The following is a 20521-nucleotide window of genomic DNA, read 5'->3' as shown; positions in this document are numbered from 1 at the left end:
ACGTCCACAGGTGGGGGTTGTGCTTACAGCCCAACACCGTGCAGGACGTTTGGCATTTGCCAGAGAACACCAAGATTGGCAAATTCGCCACTGGTGCCCTGTGCTCTTCACAGATAAAAGCAGGTTCACACTGAGCATGTGACGGACGTGACAGAGTCTGGAGACGCCGTGGAGAACGTTCTGCTGCCTGCAACATCCTCCAGCATGACCGGTTTGGCGGTGGATCAGTCATGGTGTGGGGTGGCATTTCTTTGGGGGGCCGCACAGCCCTCCATGTGCTCGCCAGAGGTAGCCTGACTGCCATTAGGTACCGAGATGAGATCCTCAGACCCCTTGTGAGACCATATGCTAGTTGGCCCTGGGTTCCTCCCAATGCAAGACAATGCTAGACCTCATGTGGCTGGAGTGTGTCAGCAGTTCCTGCAAGAGGAAGGCATTGATGCTATGGACTGGCCCACCCGTTCCCCAGACCTGAATCCAATTGAGCACATCTGGGACATCATGTCTCCCTCCATCCACCAACGCCACGATGCACCACAGACTGTCCAGGAGTTGGCGGATGCTTTAGTCCAGATCTGGGATGAGATCCCTCAGGAGACCATTCGTCACCTCATCAGGAGCATGCCCAGGCGTTGTAGGGAGGTCATACAGGCACGTGGAGGCCACACACACTACTGAGCCTCATATTGACTTGTTTTAAGGTTATTACATCAAAGTTGGATCAGCCCGTAGTGTGGTTTTCCATTTTAATTTTGAGTGTGACTCCAAATCCAGACCTCCATGGGTTGATAAATTTGATTTCCATGGATAATTTGTGTGTGATTTTGTTGTCAGCACATTCAATTATGTAAAGAATAAAGTATTTAATAAGAATATATAATTAATTCCGATCTAGGATGTGTTATTTTAGTGTTCCCTTTACTTTTTTGAGCAGTGTGTTTCGCATGCCAAAAAAGCCCCTTGAATTGAATCGAATGGAGAGAGAGAGAGAGAGAGAGAGACACAGACAGACAGACAGACAGACAGACAGACAGACAGACAGACAGACAGACAGACAGACAGACAGACAGACAGACAGACAGACAGACAGACAGACAGACAGACAGACAGACAGACAGACAGACAGACAGACAGACAGACAGACAGACAGACAGACAGACAGACAGACAGACAGACAGACAGACAGACAGACAGACAGACAGACAGACAGACAGACAGGGATTGTTGCACCAAATATCGTAGTAGTTAACTGTTCCAAGTATTCCCAGTACTAACATCCTGACTGTGTGTTCTATGTTCCAGATACTGGCTGGACCTGGGCCCCAATGACAGACTGACAGCCCGTGCTGCTACTGCGGACCTACACCCAGACCTGGAGGAGTGACCCAATGAAGAAAGTCCACTGACCACTTCACACTAACACCCAGAGGGAGTAGAACATCTAGCTGAGTGAAGCTGTATTTGGAGCTATTGGCCTGGCCATGTTGAGAGGAAGAACTGTACTTCTCCTGCTGGTCCTCTGGGCATACCTGTGTTCCCATGGGGACGGACTGCGAGCCCTGAGGAGGACTACAGGGGGGAGGCGGGGTGGCGCAGGGGTGGGGTTGACGCTGATGGGACAGGACGCTAATGGAGTACCTCTGAGACGCTCCAAACGAGGATGGATGTGGAATCAGTTCTTCCTACTGGAGGAGTACACAGGGATGGATCACCAGTATGTTGGCAAGGTACGGCGTGATGTTAAATGTCTCCGTTGTTTTCTATTCTTAATTTTTTGTCATAATTGTTCTCATCTCATTGTCTGAGTTCGACAGGATGAAAGGTAGGGACTTATATTATTATTCTGATATTGAATAATCAGTCTTCAGTCATAGCCAGCATTCCAGCCATAACACTTATTTTGAAATAGGATACACACCACATATTATCATTCTCAGATGGCCTAAAATGTACTTTGATTGAGATACAATACTTTCACTGGTAAAGCAAACTCCTCCATGTACTTCTCCCTAGATCTGTACCTAGAGGAAACTTCACCCCTGAGCACTGCCCCCTAGGCTGACTCGGATGTTGTGTTGTCTGATGTGTTCAGTGCTGACTGTCAGCTATGAGGTGCCTCTGTCCACTCCACTCATATCAAAACATCCTAAGGAGGTAGTGGACTAGTTCCCTACTGCCAAACACACAGGCTTCTTACGGCCATTATTTGTCCAACATAATCAAAACACAATGTCGACCTAGATAACATAACGGAGAGTAGGCCTACAGAAAAGTATATCCAATAAGAAATGCTTTACATAGCTAGATGAGAGAGTTGAGGAAGTCGATATCATTCTGTTTGTTTGCAACGTCGTACAACATACTGTAATTGAGAGATTGTGAATGTCAAGCATCCCAGCCAAGGTCAGGACAAGTGACGAGGAGTAAAGAGTTTCTTGTGAGGACTGGGATGTGTCCCAAATGGCAGCCTATTCTCTATATATTACATTACTGGTCGAAAGTAGTGCACGTTACAAGAATAGGGTGCCATTTGGGATGAAACTGGATGAATAGGGTCTGGTTGCTTTGCATTCCTGTGGTGCAGTCGGTCTCTCTGTCCATCCAGAGAATAGAGCCATCCAAACCCAAATAAGATTCCACAACATAACATCGTCCCCAAGCGAGGCTTGACTTTCAGCTTTGCTTCTAAAACGATTACAGAGCTTGTGAAGGAACGAAGCGGAGGAGGAGGAGAAGAACAAATATGAGAACAAAAAAAGACAGAGAAGAATTTTAAAAAGTAAAGAAAATACAAGACGGTTGAGATCAAAAGTCAACCACTGGAGTATAATCAAACCACTTTATCTCCTTTGAGCATTGATTGATGTTTCTGGCTCGTCCTTTAGCGTGTAAATGGCTAATAGACTGTGAGGGTATATGGATTATCAGAACATGGTTAGCACACAGGCAAGTGCACACACACACACACACATTAAATACGCACACACTAGAGACACACAGACTCACGGCAACAACCCTTGAGCTACGGCGGGGCCGCGGTCTTAAGAGCCTTTCTACTGAAGATAGACACCATTAAGGTATCAAGCCATTGACGAGTGTTTCACTTAATCAAGCCTCTCTGAGTGATGTGTGTTATTTCGCAAGTACACACAGATGCCGGGGCATTCTCCTCTATACTCTTAGAAATAAGGGTACAGTTAGGGTACAACAAATATTAAATACACATAATGTACCTTCAGAGGTACACATAATGATCTCACATGGTGCTGTTTGGTACCTTTTTAGGGTGTATGTGCAGACAATTTAGTATAATGGTACATTTTTGTACCCAATATTTTTCATATAAAATGTACACTACAAGACCAAAGGTATGTGGATACCTGCTCTTCAAACATCTCATTTCAAAATCATGGGCATTAATATGGAGTTGTTCCCCCCTTTGCTGCTATAGTATCCTCCACTCGTCTGGGAAGGCTTTCCACTAGATGTTGGAACATAGCTGCGGGGACTTGCTTCCATTTAGCCACAACAGCATCGTGAGGTCGGCACTGCTGTTAGGCGAGTAGGCCTGGCTCGCAGTCGGCGTTATAATTCATCCCAAAGGTGTTTGATGGGGTTGAGATCCGGGCTCTGTGCAGCCCAGTCAAGTTCTTCCATAACGATCTCGACAAACCATTTCTGAATGGACCTTGCTTAGCGCACGGCGCATTGTCATGCTGAAACAGGAAAGGGACTTCCCCAAACTGTTTACACAAAATTGAAGGCACAGAATCGTCTACAATGTCATTGTATGCTGTAGCATTAAGATTTCCTTTCAATGGAACTTAGGCACCTAGCCTGAATCATGAAAAACAGCCCCAGATCATTATTCCTCCTCCAAGAAACTTTACAGTTGGCACTATGCATTCGGGCAGGTAGCATTCTCCAAAACCCAGATTTGTCTGTCAGACTGCCAGATGGTGAACAATGATTTATCACTCCAGAGAACGCTTTTCCACTGCTCTAGCCGACGCTTGGCATTGCACATGGTGATCTTAGGCTTATGTGCGCCTTCTCGGCCATGGAAACCCATTTCATGATGCTCCCGACAAAGAGTTATTTTGCTGACATTGCTTCCAGAGGCAGTTTGGAACTCGGTAGTGAGTGTTGCAACCGAGGACAGATGATTTTTACGTGCTTCAGCACTCAGAGGTCCAATTCTGTGAGCTTGTGTGGCATACAACTTCGCGGCTGAGACGTTGTTTCTCCTAGACGTTTCCACTTCACAAGAAGTGCACTTACAGTTGACCGGAATAGCTCTAGCAGGGCTGAAATTTGATTAACTGACTTGTTAGAAAGGTGGCATCCTATGACGGTGCCACGTTGAAAGTCACTGTGCTCCTCAATAAGGCCATTCTACTGCCAATGTTTGTCTATGTAGATTGCATAGCTGTGTGCTCGATTTCATATACCTGTCAGCAACGGGTGTGACTGAAATAGATTAATCTAAATGTATATATAGTGTAAAATCATCGCACACTACGGTGAAGTCACATTTCTGTTTTCCAGGGTACAAATGCATTTTGTGTAACCTCAACACCCACCATAAGGTACAATGATTAATTTGTGCCACTTATAAGGAACTAACGGCTTTGTCAAAGTAACCAAATTTCCATCCACAGTTTTAAGTGAATAAAGTAATTCCATATACAACATTTATCACGACAGCTGCGATGGAAACAAAACGTGTTGGTACAATTTGATAAATGCTGCAATTTGTTTGTTCGACATGGGATATTTTTGTGTCTGTCAAATGTATTATACGAGAAATGGCAGTGGAAACACCTTTATGTGCAAATATTATATAATATAATATAATATAACATCATTTCAAAGTAAACTTGGAGTCGATGATATGGTCTGTTGTCCTGCCACTACAACTTTGTAAACTAGTTGTTGTTCCCTACACTCACAATTGCACCTGCTGGCCCTGTGTATATGACCAATACAATTTGATTTAATTTGATTCGAAACAATACAGTTTATTAGGTTACAGATTAAATACGTTATTATGAACTTCACAGAATGCTTCTTTTCTCAGCCAAGGGAGTGGGCTCACTCACAATTTTGCCAAAGAACACAGCCATTAATAAAGAATGGTACCAACACATCCTCCGAGAGCAACTTCTCCTAACCGTCCAGGAACAGTTTGGTGACGAACAATGCCTTTTCCAGCATGATGGAGCACCTTGCCATAAGGCAAAATTGATAACTAAGTGGCTCGGGGAACAAAACATCGATATTTTGGGTCCATTGCCAGGAAACTCACCAGACCTTAATCCCATTGAGAATTTGTGGTCAATCCTCAAGAGTCGGGTGGACAAACAAAAACCCACATATTCTGACAAACTCCAAGCATTGATTATGCAAGAATGGGCGGCCATCAGTCAGGATGTGGCCCAAGTTAATTGACAGAATGCCAGGGCGAATTGCAGAGGTCTTGAAAAAGAAGGGTCAACACTGCAAATATTGACTCTACATTGTAGAATAATAGTGAAGACATCAAAACTATGAAATAACACATATGGAATCATGTAGTAACCAAAAAGTGTTAAACAAATCAAAATATGTTTGAGATTTGAGATTCTTCAAAGTAGCCATCCTTAGCCTTGATGACAGCTTTGCTTTGGAATGCTTTGGAATGCTTTCCAAAAGTCTTGAAGTAGTTCCCACATATACTGAGCACTTGTTGGCTGCTTTTCCTTCACTCTGCGGTCCATCTCATCCCAAAACATCTCAATTGGGTTGAGGTCGGGTGATTGTGGAGGCCAGGTCATCTGATGCAGCACTCCATCACTCTCCTTCTTGGTCAAATAGCCCTAACACAGCCTGGAAGTATGTTTTGGGTCATTGTCCTGTTGAAAAACAAATGACAGTCCCACTAAGTTCAAGCCAGATGGGATGGTGTATCGTTGCAGAATACAGTGGTAGCCATGCTGGTTAAGCGTGCCTTGAATTCTAAAGAAATCACTGACATTGTCACCAGCAAGCACCCCCACACCATCACACCTCCTCCTCCATGGTTCACGGTGGGAACCATATATGCAGAGATCATCCGTTCACCTACTCTGCATCTCACAAAGACACGGCGGTTGGAACCAAAAATCTCAAATCATCAGACCAAAAGACAGATTTCCACCGATTGAATGTCCATTGCTTGCGTTTCTTTGCCCAAGTAAGTCTCTTTTTCTTATTGGTGTCATTTAGTAGTGATTTCTTTGCAGCAATTCGACCATGAAGGCCTGCTTCATGCAGTCACCTCTGAACAGTTGATGTTGAGATGTGTTTGTTAGTTGAACTCTGTGAAGCGTTTATTTGGGCTGCAATTTATGAGGTTCTGTTAACTCTAATGAACTTATCCTCTGCAGCAGATGTAACTCTGGGTCTTCCTTTCCTGTGGCGGTCCTCATGAGAGCCAGTTTCATCATAGCGCCTAATGGTTTTTGCGACTGCACTTGAAGAAACTTTCAAAGTTCTTCAAATGTTCCACATTGACTGACCTTCATACCTTAAAGTAATGATGGACTGTCATTTCCCTTTGCTTCTTTGAGCTGTTTTGCTGCAATATGAACTTGGTCTTTTGCCAGATAGGGCTATCTTCTGTGTACCACCCCTACCTTGTCACAACACAACTGATTGGCTCAAACACATTAAGAATTAAAGAAATACCTCAAATGAACTTTTAACAAGGCACACCTGTTAATTGAAATGCATTCCAAGTGACTACCTCATGAAGCTGGTTGAGAGATTGGCAAGAGTGTGCAAAGCTGTCATCAATGCAAAGGGTGGCTACACTGAAGGATCTCTAATGTAAAATATATTTTGATTTGTTTAACACTTTTTTGGTTACTACATGATTCCATGTGTGCTATTTCATAGTTCTCATGTCTTCACAATTGTTCTACATTCTAGAAAATAATAAAAATAAAGAAAAATCCTTGAATGAGTAAGTGTGTCCAAGTATATATATATATACAGTACCAGGTTTTCCAGACCTGTGGGCGCGCTCCACCTCAACCTTCCTATGATCCATCTGTAGCTTTCGGTGACAATAATTCTCACGTTCTCCTCAGACACTTTACAGTTCTCATGTGGAGACTCAGTTATGCTATCCACAGCATTGTCCTTCTCGATAGTCTGTTACAGATTCACAGACAGTACTGATGTCAACAAGCTTCATTTGTGGTCATCTCACTGCAAGTCTATTTCAGGACATCCACCTATCCCTGGGAGAACGGCAAACTGTTATTACAGTCTTGGACCTCTGGTCAGATCGTCCATTCTTTTGTTGAGTCTAAGAGATTTCTCCAAATACTGTTTGACGTTTTTTTTTTCCTTTTGCTTTTACAAATGCTTGTAGACACATTTTTGTTAATTTTAAAGATCATGCACGTGTGATAGCAAAACACTGTACTCACCATTACTCCAACCTTCTTTAACTTTGGGCAGCATGATGGTAGCAATATAGGCTAATGCTGGTACTCCACACAATTCCAGCCACCACAGCTTGCAGGAATAAAGGATACAGCAACAAAGGGCCACAAGCTCAGGACTATCTGCAGTCCCAGCCACGAGTGCTAACCGCATTACCGGCTGTGTTCAAACTGTCAAGGAATTCTAGGTAGCATCGCCAAGCAGCAGCTCTTCAGACTTTAGCGATTGGCAGTATGCCGGGACAGATAGTAGAGGTCCCAGCAAATGAGGCTAACAGCGTCGCGGGATCCAAATTAAACAGGTAGACTGGTAAACAAACACTTTCTCAGAAACTTTCAAAACAACAAACCTGAGCTCTCTCTCGTTCCTCATTGAGCATGCGTTGCACTCTGATGACATATTAGTCTGTGAGGAGGCTTGTGCCAATTGAATGTCAGCATGCGTAGTACATCAAGGCCACTCCATCTCTAGTTGAGTGATGTTATGATAGGGTAGGGAACCAATGTGTTGGTTCCCAATGTGTTGGTTTCCCAGGGGACCCTCATCACATTTTAATAGATGTTGCATTTAGACAAATATTTTAGAATAGGTTATCTGATTCAGAACATGCTGTTGCACAAACAACTTGATCTACAACACCTCTGGTAGCAACCTGTATTAGAGTTATCGTTTGCTTCTCTGTAGCTAGTGAATTTAGCTAAATTACATTTAGCTAGCTAGTTAGCGATTAGCATTAGCATTATTTTAGGCACATGTCAGCTTCCTTTGACTAACTAACTCACATTTTGCAGAGAGCAACATTCACAAACTAATAGTATAATAGAGATATATGTGGATTCATATTTAGACGCAAAGTGGAAAGCAGCATCGTTTGTGTCTTGGAGGAATATGTTTAGTGCATGAATTGACAGCATTTTGAGAGAATAAACAGCGTGGAGGAACTGTGTGCTACCTGCTTTAGTGAAGAGGCAGGATTTAGTGTGTGTGGCCCGGAAACTGTAAGCAAGTAGCATCGGGAGGCAGTCTGTTTTGTTTGAGCAGTGTAGAGAAGGGTGTTGAGGTGAAATATTGTTCCGCATTGAATCTTTTATTGGATTTTCTTTTAGTCACACTGGTGCTCCCAAAATAAAACTCCAGGTCGCACAGCAAAATATTTTGTTGCAGATGCGACCAAATTGGTCACACTTTAGACCCCTGAGTGCACTACTTTTTACCATAGCCTTAATGGTCTTTGTGAAAAGTATTGCATTAAATAGGGAATAGGGCGCCATTTGGGATGCAACCGTTGGCTGTTGTCTTGGTATGTGTATTGGCCGGTTGGTTGTTTTTCCTGGAGGAAGAGAAGAGAATCACCGTACACGGAGTCTCATTAGCAGTCGAGCAACATATCGGCCTAAAGAGAGCCTGGGCTGTCACTGGGGAAGAGTTTGTTTGCTTATTTGATTATTTTCCTGCTTTACCAAAGGGCACATTCCTAGTGAAAATGGTTAATGGCCTGTGGTTGAGGAGTATCATCATATCTCATAAAGTATTTACAGACCCTGATAGGCCCCAATGGTTTGCTAGGCCTGGTGGGTATGGTGTCTCCGCGCCTCCCAAGCAAGCAGTTATATTCTATCTATTTTTACTGCCTGGCCCTGTTTACCCCACAGTAATGGGCTGGAAATCAGGGAACATTTAATGAAATAAAGCAAGTGAACAGAGACATAATGTCACGGTCGTCCTCTTCATCTGGAGAGGAGAGGCGAGAAGGATCGGAGGACCAAAATGCAGCGTGATGTGTGTTCATGTTGAATTTTTTATTAAAGAAAGAACTGAACACTGAAACACTATACAAAAACAGTAAACAAAATAACAACCGTGAAGCTAACGCGAGCTGCGCTGAAACAAGCCATCAACATAGACAATCACCCACAAACAAACAGTGCAACCCAGGCTACCTAAGTATGATTCTCAATCAGAGACAACTAATGACACCTGCCTCTGATTGAGAACCATACTAGACCGAAACATAGAAATACCCCAAAACATAGAAAAACAAACATAGACTGCCCACCCAACTCACGCCCTGACCATACTAAATAAATACAAAACAAAGGAAATAAAGGTCAGAACGTGACACATAATGCATCAGGCAAGGCTGGTTCCTACTCAGCATTCCCAAGTCAATCTAGCTGTGTGTCAGTCAGCGCCTTCCTGAAACGTGTTCCAAATGGCACATTATTCCCTACATAATACACAGCACTACTTTTGATCAGCGCCCTATGGACCCTGGTCAAAAGTAGCGCACCTCAAAGGTACTAGGGTGCCATTTGAGAGTCACATATAGGCTATGTGGGAATCTGTGGGGAGCAGCCCAGTCTTGGAGGCTCCCATGGTGGTGGTGGTGGGGAAAGTGGGGCCTAGCTCTGCTCTCAGCATCTTTTCATGCTCCCCCATCCCCCACTGGGCGATGGAGTTTGTAATATGGCACAGACAGAAACACTTTTTGTACCTGCGCCATAGCAAGTATTAACTTAAGGGGGCTGAATAATTTTGCACGCCCAATTTTCAGTTTTTGATTTGTTAAAAAAGTTTGAAATAACCAATAAATGTCCTTCCACTTCATGATTGTGTCCCACTTGTTGTTGATTCTTCACAAAAAAAATACAGTTTTATATCTTTATGTTTGAAGCCTGAAATGTGGCAAAAGGTCGCAAAGCTCAAGGGGGCCGAATACTTTCGCAAGGCTCTGTATATGTCTATGGTGGCCTGATATGGTTCCCAATCAGAGGCAGCTGTTTATCGTCGTCTCTGATTGGAGATTATATTTAGGTGGCCATTTTCCCTTTTGTGTTTGTGGGTTCTTGGTCTATGTGTAGTTGCCTGTCTACACTATTCATATTAGCGGCACAGTTCGTTTTGTTATATTGTTCAGTGTTTCATTCTTTAATAAAGAAGAATGGGTGTATACCACGCTGCACCTTGGTCTCCTTGGTACGATGGACATGACAGTAGGTGTGTCCATCCCGACCCAGTCCATTGTTTGGTTGCACCTGTTTATCTGCCTTTTACAGAGCTCGTAAGGTTTCCCAGTCTGCCATGTACGGAGATTAAGTGACCAGTATCCAAACATGAGATGCGTTGACTTGTCGGGTGAGTGTAGCAAGCTACCTGGTTTAAATATCAACAGTACTCTCTAAAAACATGCTGGGTTAAAAACACCCCAGAACTGGGTAAATAGAGGACAGAACACACGTTGGGTTATTTCTGACCCAGCCAGTTGGCATTGCTTTCAGATAGTTCTTTTTGGACACCAATGAGAGTAAATGTCATTCTGTTTTTTTTTTTATTATAAGAAAAAATATTTCACCTTTATTTAACTAGGTTGGCCAGTTGAGAACAAGTTCTCATTTACAACTGCGACCTGGCCAAGATAAAGCAAAGCAGTGCGACACAAACAACACAGAGTTACACTTGTGATAAACAAACGTACAGTCAATAACACAATAGAAAACCTATATACAGTGTGTGCAAATGTAGTACGATTAGAGAGGTAAGGCAATAAATAGGCCATAGTGGCAAAATAATTGCAATTTAGTAATTAAACACTGGGGGGGGGGGGGGGACTATATGGGGGTGTGGTAGTTGGGTGGGCTATTTACAGATGGGCTGTGTACAGGTGCAATGATCGGTAAGCTGCTCTGACAGCTGGTGCTTAAAGTTAGTGAGGGAGAAATAAGTCTCCAACTTCAATGATTTTTGCAATTCGTTCCAGTCATCGGCAACAGATAACTGGAAATAAAGGCTGCCAAAGGAGGAGTTGGCTTTGGGGATGACCAGTGAAATATACCTGCTGGAGCACATACGGGTGGGTCCTACTACGACGACCAGTGACCTGAGATAAGGCAGTGCTTTACTGATCACCAGAGGAATAGAGGAGTAGGATCCGGGTACGGTTAAAGGCTATAAGAACTGGTCGGGGACAAAGAATAAGAGGATCAGATTTCTGGGCATGGTAAAATAGATTCGGAGCATAATTTACTGACTATGGTAGGTTGTGAGTTTAGTGGAGGAAAACCTAGGCGTTGAATGACGATGAGAGGTTTTGTTCTCTGGAAGCACTAGATAAGCCTGGTGAGGTCTCCGCATGTGTGTGGGGTGGGTCAAAAGAGCTATCTGAGGCATTTTGAGCGGTACAGAGGGCTCTACAGTGAAATAAAACAATAAGAACTAGCGAAGACTGCAGTAGACAAGGCGATGAATGGGCAGAGGGGGTCAATTAGGTATATACAGGACCTTAGTTCGAGGCTGGCGCTGACAGGTAAACAAAATGAGGTACCATGTTATTGAAACAGTCCAAGGAGCATCAGCTGTGTAGCTGAGTGATCATAGGGTCAAAAGAGCAGCAATAGGTGAGTCAGGATGCCATTCGGTAGTCACTACTACACTAGGCGAGCAGGGGACACAGCGTTCAGAAAAGCTAGCGGGCCGGGGCTAAGTAGATGGTTCTTCGGCGGCATCGTATCAGAATAGCCTGTTAAGACCACAATGGGCGATCACGTCGGTAGTCCAGTCGTGATGGATCGGCGGGGCTCCGTGTCGACAATAAATGGTCCAGGCCGCTACCCGTGGCTAACAAAGATTAGTAGCTAGTTAGCTAGTTAGCTGGCTAGAGCCTGATGGAAGTTCCAGATATAAGGAATAGAAATAGCAGTTCTGTACCACATTGGGTGAGGAGGGTTGCAGGAAAGTATATTTAGTTCGTAGATAGAAAGTGAGATTAAGATGTATATGAAAAAGACGGGCTATTTACATGGGATAAGACAAACACACACATCCTACTGCTACGCCATCTAGGAGAGCAAAAATGTTCTCTTGTATTGTTAACAAATGTTAAGGTAGATCACTGACACTTTTGTACTTAAAGAGATTCTCCGTTAGTTTGTATAGTTCTGTAGCGCTCACAAGCCAAAAGTGGTACACAAAAATTGCGTGCTACATCATATACAGTGGTTCCTCCTATAAAAGCTGCATGCTGTTGCAGCATTCTGTGGCATGTCATTTAATTCTCAGCCATTTACTCTGTTACTGCAAGTTATTGCTAGTTTGACCACCAGAGGGCATCTTTGAGAAGCATTTGATCGTATTCCGTATTGGCATAACCAGAGAATTTAAAACGTTTTTTTTTTTGTAATAACATAGTATATGGGATTGATTTTAAGAAATTTGGCTTAATTCATTTGATTAATATTATGGTGTTTCCATTCAGAGAAATGGTCCGACTGTCAATTCAAAACGTTTCATTCTCGTAGAGCACACTGGACGTTCGGGCCGAGGAGTAGGGTTGATTTAAGCTCTCTGGGCTTACAACGGCAGTCAAGCACCCAAGCTAACGTTGGTTAGCTACTTCCAGACACAAAAGACACCACTCTGACCATTTTACTTGCCCTAGCAGAGCTGGTAAGTCCATTTTCATATTAACCAGAGTGTTGGTGACTGTAAATGTGCTGCTGGAAACAATTGAATTGTGCTTTTTATCTGACGTTTGCTGACACCGGCCATTTTAGTGCATTTTTCACCCTGCCAGCTCCTATTATTTCTATTGAGCACTGTGGCACCAACTCACCTTCTGAACATTCTAGCGCTAATAGCGTTTCAATCGGTGATGTCACTCTCTCTGAGACCTTGAAGTAATTGTCCGCCTTGCTCTGCAAGGGCTGCTGCTTTTGTGGAGCGACGGGGAAACAATGCTTCGAGGGGGACTGTTATCTATGTGTGCAGAGGGTCCCTGGTTCAAGCCTAGTTAGGGGCGAGGAGAGAGACGGAGGCAAAACTGTTACACAGGCACCATTTTAAACAGAAGAATCTCCTCTTTGTAATTATGGAAGTCTGGGCAGCGAGCTTTTTTTTCTTCTTTTTTTCCCCCTTACTTTTTCATTACGCAGACATAACCACAGTTGACACCATCGAGATGCAGATGTTTACTTTCTACGCAAGTTGTTTTTGTCCAACAAACAGATTGTAGTGGTGAAATAAAAGAGATACATTTTCTATGGAATTCTAAGCATCACTCCAGTCAAAACAGGCTCTGCGAACATTCGATTCCATTCATGGGCTCGCGCTAGTGTTCCAGTCTTTCAGCCTTGGGTGACTTTTGACGAGTTCTATTGTCCAGGCTATAGACAGCCAGGAGCGAATTTATGAAAGCACCCAAATGTCCATTGAGAAAGTACAACGAATATACCATTTAGCTAAGCTAAGAATGACGAGAATAATCAAGTCAATAAACATTGGGTAGTTAGATAGCCTATAGGTAATATACTGGCAAGTTTGATGTATATCTACTAACGTTAGGTAGCTAGCTAACATACCGGTACATACTGCTATTATATTCTATGATGTTCATAAGGACAGCGTAGCTAACAAATTGTCAGCCAACATAACGTGTAAGGTAACTTATTTGAAAAGTCATTACTTTATTACATTGAGTAGTAAGTTACCCCTTAGTTGTTAGGGCAAATCTGGTCTGTGATAGGAGGGGGGGGGGGTTTCACACTTAGCTCAGCTATTAGTGTATTAAGTAAAGGTTGAATCGTCTATTGTTCAGCTATTAGCACCCCTCCCCAACTCGCAACGAATTGCTGTTCCCGTCTCATTCCTTTCCCTCTTCCACGCATCATCATTCTGCTCCTGAGTGGCTCGTCTCATTCCTTTCCCTCTTCCACGCATCATCATTCTGCTCCTGAGTGGCTCGCTTGTGGAAGTGCTGGCAGGATATGGCAGCATCTTCGGTTGTGCGTTAAGAATTCCGCATACAGTAGCGCATTTGTATGAAGGTGTGGTTATTCACAGAAATGTTTATATGCTATGGAGGTACATTTGTCTTTTTGTCGAGAGCAAAACCTTTTTTTTATTTTTTTCAATCATAAATAATTTTTCTGAAAGCAACTTTTTTCCAACACAAAGGAAGTCAAAGCGGACACCTACGAAGATGACATCTCAGGTAAGCAGCACTGGGCTGTAGTATATCCTAAAAATCTGCTGCTTTAGATTGAACGGTCATATCTCAGTTATTGTTTTCATATCTATAAAAAATATGCTATTTTCTTTACTTTCAGAGAGCGAGCTGACCAAGGGGTCGAAAATGTAGATATTGACAGATGTTCACTGTCACGCCTTGGTCATTGTATCTTGTGTTTTTGTTATATGTTGGGGTAGGCCAGGGTGTGACATGGGTTTATATGTTGTATTTCGTATTAGGGTTTGTATTAATTGGGAGTGTGTATTATTAGGGGTGTGTCTAGTTAGGCTTGGCTGCCTGAGGCGATTCCTAATTGGAGTCAGCTGATTCTAGTTGTCTCGGATTGGGAACCGTATTTAGGTAGCCTGAGTGCGCGTTGTATTTCGTGGGTGATTGTACCTGTCTTAGTGTTAGTCACCAGATAGGCTGTATTAGTTTCATTCGTTTGTTGTTTTCTTCTTCCGTTATTTCATGTACCGTATTAGCTTCATTAAAAGTCATGAGTAACCTACACGCTGCATTTCGGTCTGACTTTCTACAAACAACAGACGAACGACATTACAGAATCACCCACCACGATTCACAGACCGAGCAGCGTGTGAACTGGCAGGATCTGAAGGAGGACGATATGGATTATACTACGTGGGAAGAAATCGACAGGTGGGCGGCCGACCCAGTGCGAGTGCAGGAGCCCCCCTGGGATTACCTACAGCAATGCGAGGAGGGCTATACACGGATGGAATCGAAAAGGAGAGCACGGCTATACAGAGCGAAAACCGTGGGTAACGGGGGAAAGCGCAGAGAGAGAGTGGCAGAGTCAGGAGTCAGACCTGAGCCTACTCTCCCTGTTAATTGTGAGGAGCAGCAATATGAGGACTTCTGGTCTTGTGAGATGATATTAGACGGAAAAGGACCCTGGGTGCAGCCGGGAGAATATCGCCGTCCCAAGGAGGAAATAGAAGTAGCTAAAGCGGAGAGGCGTGAGTATGAGGAGGCAGCACTGCGACGCGGTTGGAAACCGGAAAGTCACCCCAAACAATTTATTGGGGGGGGCTAAAAGGGAGAATAGTTATGCCAGGTAGGAAACCTGTGCATACTCCCTGTGCTCACCGTTGGGCTAGAGAGACCGGGCAGGCACCGTGTTATGCTATGGAGCGCACGGTGTTTCCAGTGCGGGTGCAGAGCCAGCTGCGACTTATACCAGCCCTTCCTATTGGCCGGGCTAGAGTGGGCATCGAGCCAGGTAAGCTTGGGCAGGCTCGGTGCTCAAGAGCTCCAGTGCGCCTGCACGGTCCGGTCTATCCAGAGCCACCTATACACACCAGTCCTCCAGTAGCAGCTCCCCGCACCAGGCTTCCTGTGCGTGTCCTCGCGCCAGTACCACCAGTTCCAGCACCACGCACCAGGCCTCCAGTGCCCCTCGCCTGTTCAGCGCAGCCAGTGCTTTTCTCCTCTCCTGCGCTGCCGGAGTCTCCCGCTTGTTTAGCGCAACCAGAGCTGTTCTCTTCTCCTGCGCTATCGGAGTCTCCCGCCTGTTTAGCGCAGCCAGAGCCTTTCTCTTCTCCTGCGCTGCCGGAGTCTCCTGTCTGTCCAGTGCCACCAGTGCTCCCAGTCGGTCCAGCGCGTCCAGTGCGCCTCGCCTGTTCAGCGCAGTCAGAGCCTTTCTCCTCTCCTGCGCTGCCGGAGTCTCCTGTCTGCCCAGCGCCGCCAGTCGGCCCAGCGTCACCAGTCTGCCAGGATCCGCCAGAAGTGCCAGTCTGCCAGGATCCGCCAGAAGTGCCAGTCTACCAAGATCTTCTAGATCGGCCAGACAACCTTAATCATCCAGGTCCACCAGCCAGCCAGGATTTACCGGAGCCTACTACCTGCCTGAGCTTCCTCTCAGTGCTGAGCTTCCTCTCAGTACTGGGCTCCCTCTCTGTACCGGGCTCCCTCTCAGTACCGGGCTTCCTCTCAGTACCGGGCTTCCCCTCAGTACCGGGCTTCCCCTCAGTACCGGGCTTCCCCTCAGTACCGGGCTGCTTCGGTCCCGGGCTGCCCCTCTGTCCCGAGCTGCCCCTCTGTCCCGAGCTGCCCCTCGGTCCCGAGCTGCCCCTCGGTCCCGAGCTGCCCCTCAGTTATGTGGGGATCAGGGTGAGGACTATTAGGCCATGGTCGGCGGAGAAGGTGGATTATCCTAGGACGCGTAGGGGAGGAACTAGGACATTTATGGAGTGGGGTCCACGTCCCGAGCCAGAACCTCCACCATGGACAGACGCCCACCCGGACCCTCCCTATGCTCTTGAGGTGCGTCCCGGAGTCCGCACCTTAGGGGGGGGGTTCTGTCACGCCTTGGTCATTGTATCTTGTGTTTTTGTTATATGTTGGGGTAGGCCAGGGTGTGACATGGGTTTATATGTTGTATTTCGTATTAGGGTTTGTATTAATTGGGAGTGTGTATTATTAGGGGTGTGTCTAGTTAGGCTTGGCTGCCTGAGGCGATTCCTAATTGGAGTCAGCTGATTCTAGTTGTCTCGGATTGGGAACCGTATTTAGGTAGCCTGAGTGCGCGTTGTATTTCGTGGGTGATTGTACCTGTCTTAGTGTTAGTCACCAGATAGGCTGTATTAGTTTCATTCGTTTGTTGTTTTCTTCTTCCGTTATTTCATGTACCGTATTAGCTTCATTAAAAGTCATGAGTAACCTACACGCTGCATTTCGGTCTGACTTTCTACAAACAACAGACGAACGACATTACATTCACTGTCTGAGGAACAGGCCATGGAAGCTTTATTGCTGGCAAAAGTGTCCATAACCAGAGGTAATTAAACTGTTATGTTTTCTTTTTCTCCGTCTCTGCCTGTCTTGTGGTACATGGAACCTGTCTCACATGCATGAATAAAAAAAAACTTACGATGTCAGCTGCTAATTTTCAGATTTACACGCCATTTTCACTGAACTATAATTTTCCCTGGGGGTTAGCCTTTCAATAACCAAGTGGTGAGACACATAGCCCTCTATATGTACATGTTTCCGCACACTCCGATTTGTCTGCATCACATACTGTATGTTCTATTGACATTATCTTCTTTGTTTGTCCTCATGTGTCTGTTTTTCAGCATAAAGTACTCTGTAGCCAATTAGTGTAGACACCAGGTGAAACCACACACACACAATAACAGTCTCTCTTATTCACTTCCTCCCCTCTCCCCTTTTCCCTAAATCATCTAGGTTATATCAGCTGTTTTGGTGAACCCCTCCTGCATCTGAACTGGCTGACACAGAGGGCACAGCATGATCATAGGTTAGATGTCACTTGGTCAGGTCAACAGGAAGTATTATTATAGAGATGTTTTACATTGAAATACAGACATCGATGTAGTAGTCCCGGAGTTAATGATCCAAGGTCAGTTTTGCATTTCACCTCCTGATTTAAGATGGGGAAAAAAACAAGGCTTAATCATGCTCTCTCTCTATCTATTTGTCACTCGTCTGCAGGTATGTGTAATGTGAGAGGAAGCCAGTCCTATCATCGCCACCTCACCCGCTCTTAAGATAACCTTCGGGCCAACTGGGGGCTCAAGGCTGGTTGTGATGAACTTAGAGAATATTAGGGTAGCACTGTAATTCATGAATCATATGCTGTCTACCGCTGTTCTTACCTCTTTCCCATTCTGTCTTCTACACCTCTCTCCACCTCGTTTTTCTTCCTCGTTTTATAATGCATTGAAGTACAGATTCAACTTGTATTTATAATATTACAATTATCATAATTATAATGCATTTATGTATTTGTAACACCTGGATAATGAACTTCTTTCAATAAAGCGTTTCACATTCTTCACTGGTTGAAATTAAGTACCTCATTGAAATAATATCCTTTGTCCTCAGATTAATGCAGATGAAGGGAGTTAGATATGCATAGTTTTTTTTTGTATATGTGAATTACAAATCAATCATGTTTCTAGTCTATTGCATAGTTACAATGTGTAATCATTGATGTCCCAGGAGCAGGAGTGGTAAACATTGTTGACGTGTATAGTTGTAATACATACATGCAGACACAGAATCATTCAAATAATGGAGTTTGATATGACTGAAAAATAATGTCTCAGAGAACCGCACCTTTATTTGCCAGGGAAGAGTACATGATCAGTGAATATATTCAATGTACAGGCTACAATGTTGGAATCTCATGCATGGTAATAACTACAGAACATGTGTATATAGGACTTGCATCCTTGGTGCAATAAAGTTATTATATTCTACTCTATCCATTGGCTTCATTAATGCCATTCAGACTTGAAGTTGATACAACTATGATAGCTGAGGTTCATAGATAGGTTCTAAACTAATATTCATACCAAATGTTTTAGGGTCCATGCACAGATCGGCTATATACTGTAGCTAGCTACACATCCATATGCATAGTTATTTTTATCCTCCACTACACAATCAACAAGTAAATAGTTAGCTAGCTATGTTACTGGAGCTGCATCAATTTGCAGTAAATGCTTTAGCTAGCTAGATTCTTTACATCCACTGTTTCACAAGACGACATCCTGGTTTGCTGCTTTTCTCAGGAGTCCCTAAAACATTAAACCACACAAATTACAAATTAATTGTCCTAACACTAGCTAGCTGTCTAATGATAGCTAGTCAAATTGCTAAATAGAGATTTTCGTAAATTAACTTTATGACAAAAGTATACGCACAAATGTTTATCTTTACATTAACTAACATATTCCTCTCAATGTTTTGCTTGACTCATTATGACGTTATAACAACTTACATCTGGATCCACCATAATGTTTTGTCAGCCATCTTTGTTGAAGCACGCCACAAGGCAAGGGTGGCTCATGCCAAAGTTCTTCATTGGAACCACTCGATATGATTGGTCACAAAAAACCTTGGGACCCAAATGCATAATGAGTGCTCCATCTCCCCCTTGTGGTAATCTAGAGCAATGAAGCCATGACACTGGGTACCTCTGAAGGAGGAACCCCTGTACGTGCAGATATGTGCACCACGTCATTGTTCTCTCATGCTCTGCTGTGGGTGCATGATGTCGCTTTCAAACTAGGGATTTTGTCGCTAACTGAGCTACTACAGTAATTCTACTCATAGATTATACATGTGTAACAGTATAACTTTAGTCCGTCCCCTCGCCGGGCTCAAACCAGGGACCCTCTGCACACATCAACTACTGACACCCACGAAGCATCGTTATCCATTGCGCCACAAAAGCCGCGGCCTTTGCAGAGCAAGGGGAACCACTACTACAAGTCTCAGAGCGAGTGACGTCACCGATTGAAACTATATTTTTGCGCGGACCACCTCTAACTAGCTAGTCATTTCACATCGGTTACACATGTATGAACTACACGTTGACACATCCAGCCCAAATTGGAATGTTTATAAAATTACTTAGTAGTTGTCATTATTCTGGAGCATGTCTTAAATGAGGCTTACACAAGTTGAGTTCCTCAAGTGCCTGTGTATCCCAATGATGAAATAGTTACCACTTTGTTATGTTATTTAAATAATAATGTTATTAATTTTATAAGTCCATATTGTCAGGACCCGGTTACGAACCCGGGTCTCCGGAGTGAGAAACAGTCACTTAACCAACTGAGCCACGAATAGTCGGCAGAACCCAGAAGATGAGGCAGACACAGCAGTACTTGAGAAGGTGTCTTTAATGAAGTAAAAAGTGAAGTTCTTCAGGAAAACATGTAACTCCACAACCTCAAAAGGAATTCCACAAGAACAAAGGTAATCCTCCAAGTCAAAAAAGGTAAATCCACAAGGTGAAAGGAATAGCACAAAAAGCTCAAAAAACAAACAAACAAGAACAAAAAACAGAATTCCACAAGAGAGTCCACCGGGATCTACAAGAGTTCACAGAGTACTAGGGCTGGGTGCTAACATACAAACACAGAGCACAGAACTGAGGAAAACAAAGGGTTTAAATACAATCAGGGGAAACGAGGCACAGGTGCAAATAATAATGGGGATCAAGGGAAAACAAAAGGTCAAAAGGCACAATGGGGGCATCTAGTGACC

General features: G+C 44.1%; 1 protein-coding gene across 1 annotated transcript in view; it reads left to right on the top strand.

Moving 5' to 3' along the window:
• LOC124039836 (cadherin-6-like) overlaps positions 1–20521 on the top strand; it is a 94687-nt gene that overhangs the window by 49748 nt on the left and 24418 nt on the right. The window contains exon 2 of the mRNA XM_046356283.1: positions 1303–1727. Within this exon, the coding sequence (XP_046212239.1) occupies positions 1482–1727 (246 nt within the window). The 5' untranslated portion in view covers positions 1303–1481. The remainder of the gene's footprint in view (positions 1–1302; positions 1728–20521) is intronic.

This window comes from Oncorhynchus gorbuscha, linkage group LG07 (assembly GCF_021184085.1).
Source record: "Oncorhynchus gorbuscha isolate QuinsamMale2020 ecotype Even-year linkage group LG07, OgorEven_v1.0, whole genome shotgun sequence".
NCBI lineage: Eukaryota > Metazoa > Chordata > Actinopteri > Salmoniformes > Salmonidae > Oncorhynchus > Oncorhynchus gorbuscha.
The sequence above is the reverse complement of the archived record's forward strand: the minus strand, read 5'-3'. Positions and strand labels throughout refer to the sequence as shown.